Source organism: Bufo gargarizans, chromosome 5 (assembly GCF_014858855.1).
Source record: "Bufo gargarizans isolate SCDJY-AF-19 chromosome 5, ASM1485885v1, whole genome shotgun sequence".
Classification (NCBI taxonomy): domain Eukaryota; kingdom Metazoa; phylum Chordata; class Amphibia; order Anura; family Bufonidae; genus Bufo; species Bufo gargarizans.
The window spans coordinates 101,349,242-101,356,021 of NC_058084.1; the positions used below are offsets into that span (position 1 = coordinate 101,349,242).

At 48.4% G+C, this 6,780-nt stretch overlaps 1 protein-coding gene across 1 annotated transcript in view; it reads right to left on the reverse strand.

Annotated features, from left to right (window-relative positions):
• The window catches only part of ARFGEF1 (ADP ribosylation factor guanine nucleotide exchange factor 1), a 160,469-nt gene extending 158,234 nt beyond the window's left edge, over window positions 1-2,235 (reverse strand). The window contains exon 1 of the mRNA XM_044292760.1: window positions 1,908-2,235. Within this exon, the coding sequence (XP_044148695.1) occupies window positions 1,908-2,004 (97 nt within the window). The 5' untranslated portion in view covers window positions 2,005-2,235. The remainder of the gene's footprint in view (window positions 1-1,907) is intronic.
• Window positions 2,236-6,780: the final 4,545 nt, after the last annotated feature.

Consider the following 6,780-nt stretch of genomic DNA (forward strand, 5'->3'; position numbering starts at 1 on the left):
GATTCCGCTACCACGGACCATAAGTTATGTTCCGTGGTAGCGGAATCCATAACAGAATTCTTAGATAACCCGAACCTTGTACGCCGATCTTGAAAACGTAAGTTCTCTCAACACTATCTGTCACTGCTATGATGGCGGCTCTGCCAGCGAGATGAATACGATGCTGCTCGCTGCCCCGCCAACCTGTTGATGGCAGTCCGGAGGCGGGTGAAGGCAGGGGCTGCATCGGACTCCTCTTTCTAGCAGAGCTGCGGCATCCTGCCAACTGAAAGGAGCGGCAGACAGGAATAGGTGCCCGCTGCTCCATTCAACTCTATGGGACTGCAGGAAATAGTCAAGTAAAAGCGCTCCGCTATTTCCAGCAGCCCCCAGAGGGGCAGTGCGCATGTGTGACCACTGGTCTGGAGGTAATCGGGGGCCCTTACAGTTGGACCCCCTCCAATCAGACACTTACTCCACGTCCTGTAGGTTGTCTTTGGGATAGGATAGGTCATCAATGTCAGATCAGTGGGGGTCCAGCTCCCCGAAAACCCACTGTTCAGTTCCCATGCTGGTCTGTCCATTGAGTGGTGCATGGGGCTGGTTACTGCAGCGCTGCTCCCACTCACTACATGGGACGGAGCAGTGGAGATCCTGATACAGAGGGCCACGGATGACTTCCCAGATTGGTAAATCCCGGAAAACCCAAACGTTCATATTTGTTTAATGCCTGCAATTCCTTTTCTGGCTGTGACGTCACTAGTCTGCTACAAATCAAACATGTCACACAGGAGTCATCGCTGGTACAGAAGGAAGGAGGGCAGATTTAGGAAATATCACAAAAATGTGAATACACAAAGACCACCCGTGTCACCTAGAATCAGTACATGACAGCTCCTGCCCCAATGGGGTGATCGAACCCGCCTGTGTGACATCTCCTCCTGCTGTCACCTATAGTCACACACAGCAGCCACCGCTGACCACACATTGTACACCAGTGTCACGTCTCCTTCTGTCACCTATAGTCACACACAGCGGCCACCGCCGACCACATATTGTACACTAGTGTCACATCTGTCACCTATAGTCACACACAGCGGCCACCGCCGACCACACATTGTACACTAGTGTCACATCTGTCACCTATAGTCACACACAGCGGCCACCACAGACCACACATTATACACCAGTGTCACATCTCCTCCTGCCACCTATAGTCACACACAGCTGCCACTGCTGACCACACATTGTACACTAGTGTCACATCTCCTGTCACCTATAGTCACACACAGCGGCCACCGCCGACCACACATTATACACTAGTCTCACATCTCCTGTCACCTATAGTCACACACAGCAGCCACAGCTGACCACACATTATACACTAGTGTCACATCTCCTGTCACCTATAGTCACACACAGCGGCCACCACCGACCACACATTGTACACCAGTGTCACATCTCCTGTCACCTATAGTCACACACAGCGGCCACCACTGACCACACATTGTACATTATAGTGACATCTCCTCCTGTCACCTATAGTCACACACAGTGGCCACCACCGACCACACATTGCACACCAGTGTCACATCTGTCACCTATAGTCACACACACTGTACACCAGTGAGTTGACACCACACACTGTACACCAGTGAGATGACACCACACACTGTACACCAGTGAGATGACACCACACACACTGTACACCAGTGAGATGACACCACACACACTGTACACCAGTGAGATGACACCACACACACTGTACACCAGTGAGATGACACCACACACACTGTACACCAGTGAGATGACACCACACACACTGTACACCAGTGAGATGACACCACACACACTGCCCCTCCTCACGCCAGTCACACAGGGCACGGAGCCTGGTGTCACCCATTGTCACCCGGCAGGGTCCTCCTCACCTAGCGCCACTTCACACGCCTTGCGCAGCTGACTGTGATGCGCCCTCTTCACCTCCTTGTCGCTGAGGATCTTCTCCAGGGCCCGGGTGAGGAACATGTTGGATCCGCCGTGTGATGCGCCTCCTCGGGCTCTCTAATGTCGGGCAGTGTCTTGGGCTTCGGGTGGAGGTCGCCCCATCACAGCCCGGGCGGCACCTGTCACTCCCGGCGGGGGAGGGGGCTCAGCGGCCGACGCTAAGAAATCTGTAACCCCGGGAACGGCGGCGGCTGTCAGGGTGACGGGGCTGGCAGCTCAAGGAAGCTCCGCTCTTCTCCTCGCCATGTTGGAAGGAAGCGACGTCAGGAGCAGACCCGCCCAGAGCAGACACTGCAGCAACACCCGGGGAGGGACGGGCCGAGGTGAGGGCAGGGCGGGCGGAGGGGCCCGGGCTGAGGGCCGGAGGGTGACTGCACCTACCGTGTATAACACTGATATATAGGGGCTCTCAGGTGTCATGGAGGGATGTCTGCACCTACCGTATATAATACTGATATATAGGGGCTCTCAGGTGTCATGGAGGGATGACTGTACCTACCGTGTATAACACTGATATATAGGGGCTCTCAGGTGTCATGGAGGGTGACTGCACCTACCGTGTATAACACTGATATATAGGGGCTCTCAGGTGTCATGGAGGGATGTCTGCACCTACCGTATATAATACTGATATATAGGGGCTCTCAGGTGTCATGGAGGGTGACTGCACCTACCGTATATAATACTGATATATAGGAGCTCTCAGGTGTCATGGAGGGTGACTGTACCTACCGTATATAATACTGATATATAGGGGATCTCAGGTGTCATGGAGGGTGACTGCACCTACCGTATATAATACTGATATATAGGAGCTCTCAGGTGTCATGGAGGGTGACTGCACCTACCGTATATATAATACTGATATATAGGGGCTCTCAGGTGTCATGGAGGGTGACTGTACCTACCGTATATAATACTGATATATAGGGGCTCTCAGGTGTCATGGAGGGTGACTGCACCTACCGTATATAATACTGATATATAGGGGCTCTCAGGTGTCATGGAGGAAGGTCTGCACCTACCGTGTATAATACTGATATAGAGGGGCTCTCAGGTGTCATGGAGGGTGACTGTACCTACCGTATATAATACTGATATATAGGGGCTCTCAGGTGTCATGGAGGGTGACTGTACCTACCGTATATATAATACTGATATATAGGAGCTCTCAGGTGTCATGGAGGAAGGTCTGCACCTACCGTGTATAATACTGATATAGAGGGGCTCTCAGGTGTCATGGAGGGTGACTGTACCTACCGTATATAATACTGATATATAGGGGCTCTCAGGTGTCATGGAGGGTGACTGTACCTACCGTATATAATACTGATATAGAGGGGCTCTCAGGTGTCATGGAGGGTGACTGTACCTACCGTATATAATACTGATATATAGGGGCTCTCAGGTGTCATGGAGGGTGACTGTACCTACCGTATATAATACTGATATATAGGGGCTCTCAGGTGTCATGGAGGGTGACTGCACCTACCGTGTATAATACTGATATATAGGGGCTCTCAGGTGTCATGGAGGGTGACTGTACCTACCGTATATATAATACTGATATATAGGAGCTCTCAGGTGTCATGGAGGAAGGTCTGCACCTACCGTGTATAATACTGATATAGAGGGGCTCTCAGGTGTCATGGAGGGTGACTGTACCTACCGTATATAATACTGATATATAGGGGCTCTCAGGTGTCATGGAGGGTGACTGTACCTACCGTATATAATACTGATATAGAGGGGCTCTCAGGTGTCATGGAGGGTGACTGTACCTACCGTATATAATACTGATATATAGGGGCTCTCAGGTGTCATGGAGGGTGACTGTACCTACCGTATATAATACTGATATATAGGGGCTCTCAGGTGTCATGGAGGGTGACTGCACCTACCGTGTATAATACTGATATATAGGGGCTCTCAGGTGTCATGGAGGGTGACTGTACCTACCGTGTATAACACTGATATATAGGGGCTCTCAGGTGTCATGGAGGGTGACTGTACCTACCGTATATAATACTGATATATAGGAGCTCTCAGGTGTCATGGAGGGTGACTGCACCTACCGTGTATAACACTGATATATAGGGGCTCTCAGGTGTCATGGAGGGTGACTGTACCTACCGTATATAACACTGATATATAGGGGCTCTCAGGTGTCATGGAGGGTGACTGTACCTACCGTATATAATACTGATATATAGGGGCTCTCAGGTTTCATGGAGGGATGTCTGCACCTACCGTATATAATACTGATATATAGGAGCTCTCAGGTGTCATGGAGGGTGACTGTACCTACTGTATATAATACTGATATATAGGGGCTCTCAGGTGTCATGGAGGGTGACTGCACCTACCGTGTATAACACTGATATATAGGGGCTCTCAGGTGTCATGGAGGGTGACTGTACCTACCGTATATAATACTGATATATAGGAGCTCTCAGGTGTCATGGAGGGTGACTACCTACCGTATATAATACTGATATATAGGGTCTCTCAGGTGTCATGGAGGAAGGTCTGCACCTACCGTGTATAATACTGATATATAGGAGCTCTCAGGTGTCATGGAGGGTGACTGCACCTACCGTGTATAACACTGATATATAGGAGCTCTCAGGTGTCATGGAGGGTGACTGTACCTACCGTGTATAATACTGATATATAGGGGCTCTCAGGTGTCATGGATGGTGACAGCACCTACCGTGTATAATACTGATATATAGGAGCTCTCAGGTGTCATGGAGGGTGACTGTACCTACTGTATATAATACTGATATATAGGGGCTCTCAGGTTTCATGGAGGGTGACTGTACCTACCGTATATAATACTGATATATAGGAGCTCTCAGGTGTCATGGAGGGTGACTGTACCTACTGTATATAATACTGATATATAGGAGCTCTCAGGTGTCATGGAGGGTAACTGTACCTACCGTATATAATACTGATATATAGGAGCTCTCAGGTGTCATGGAGGGTGACTACCTACCGTATATAATACTGATATATAGGGTCTCTCAGGTGTCATGGAGGAAGGTCTGCACCTACCGTATATAATACTGATATATAGGAGCTCTCAGGTGTCATGGAGGGTGACTGCACCTACCGTGTATAACACTGATATATAGGAGCTCTCAGGTGTCATGGAGGGTGACTGTACCTACCGTATATAATACTGATATATAGGAGCTCTCAGGTGTCATGGAGGGTGACTGTACCTACCGTGTATAATACTGATATATAGGGGCTCTCAGGTGTCATGGATGGTGACAGCACCTACCGTGTATAATACTGATATATAGGGGCTCTCAGGTGTCATGGAGGGTGACTGTACCTACCGTGTATAATACTGATATATAGGGGCTCTCAGGTGTCATGGAGGGATGTCTGCTCCTACCGTATATATAATACTGATATATAGGGGCTCTCAGGTGTCATGGAGAGTGACTGTACCTACCGTATATAATACTGATATATAGGAGCTCTCAGGTGTCATGGAGGGATGTCTGCTCCTACCGTATATGATACTGATATATAGGGGCTCTCAGGTGTCATGGAGGGTGACTGTACCTACCGTGTATAATACTGATATATAGGGGCTCTCAGGTGTCATGGAGGGTGACTGCACCTACCGTATATAATACTGATATATAGGGGCTCTCAGGTGTCATGGAGGGATGTCTGCTCCTACCGTATATAATACTGATATATAGGAGCTCTCAGGTGTCATGGAGGGTGACTGTACCTACCGTATATAGGGAAAATCTGTACTTGGGATTTTACTTTCCTTGAGTCCGAAGGCAGCACAGCATGGGTTAAGCTCGTCTTCATCCCCTTGGCTAGGACCGCCCCCCTAGATTAAAATAATTAATTAAATCATTAGTAGAGACTATAAAGCTGGCCTCCCACAATGCTCCCCTGTGTTTAAAAAAAATAAATAGACTTACATTCAATGCAAAAATAACAACATTTATTTCAGGGAGGGTATATTTGTGCTGCCTTCGGACTCAAGGAAAGTAAAATCCCAGGTACAGATTTTCCCTTTCGTCCTACGGCAGCACAGCATGGGATTTGTATAGATAATGAAGGGGGGATTTTTCATCAAGAACTGCACTTAATACCCCAGTGCCAAAGGCTGAGCTTCTATCGTTGATGTCTAACCATTAATGCTTCATGAAGGTCTGAGATGAGGACCAGGAGGCAGCATTGCAGATTTCTTCTATAGATACGTGCGCCTGTTCTGCCCAGGAGGTTGCGGCAGATCTTGTTGAATGTGCTTTAATTGGAAAAGGAGAAACCATTTCTTCTAAGGAATAGGATTCTTTGATAGTATCCTTTAGCCATCTAGCTAATGTATCTCTGGAAGGTTGTCGCCCTCTTCTTGGACCTGTGAACAATACGAACAAATTTTCGGCTAAACGGAACTCTTCTGTTCTGTGGAGACAGATCTCGATTGCCCTTTTCAGATCTAGAGTATGTAGTAGAGTTTGTTCCTCATCAACCGGGTCAGGAAAAAACACGGGGAGAAAGGCTTCTCTATTATTGTTAGCAGTAGAAGGCACCTTAGGAGTAAAAGAAGGTATGGTGCGAAGAAGGACCCCATCAGGCAGGATTTTTAAATAAGGGTATTTAGAAGACAGCGCTTGAATTTCACCAACTCTTTTTGCGGAGGTGACAGCAACCAGAAACAAAACTTTGTATGACGGCCATTTTAAGTCAGTTTGCTGCAAAGGTTCAAATGGAGCAAGTGTAAGCCTCCTCAAAACCATAGAGAGGTTCCAGACT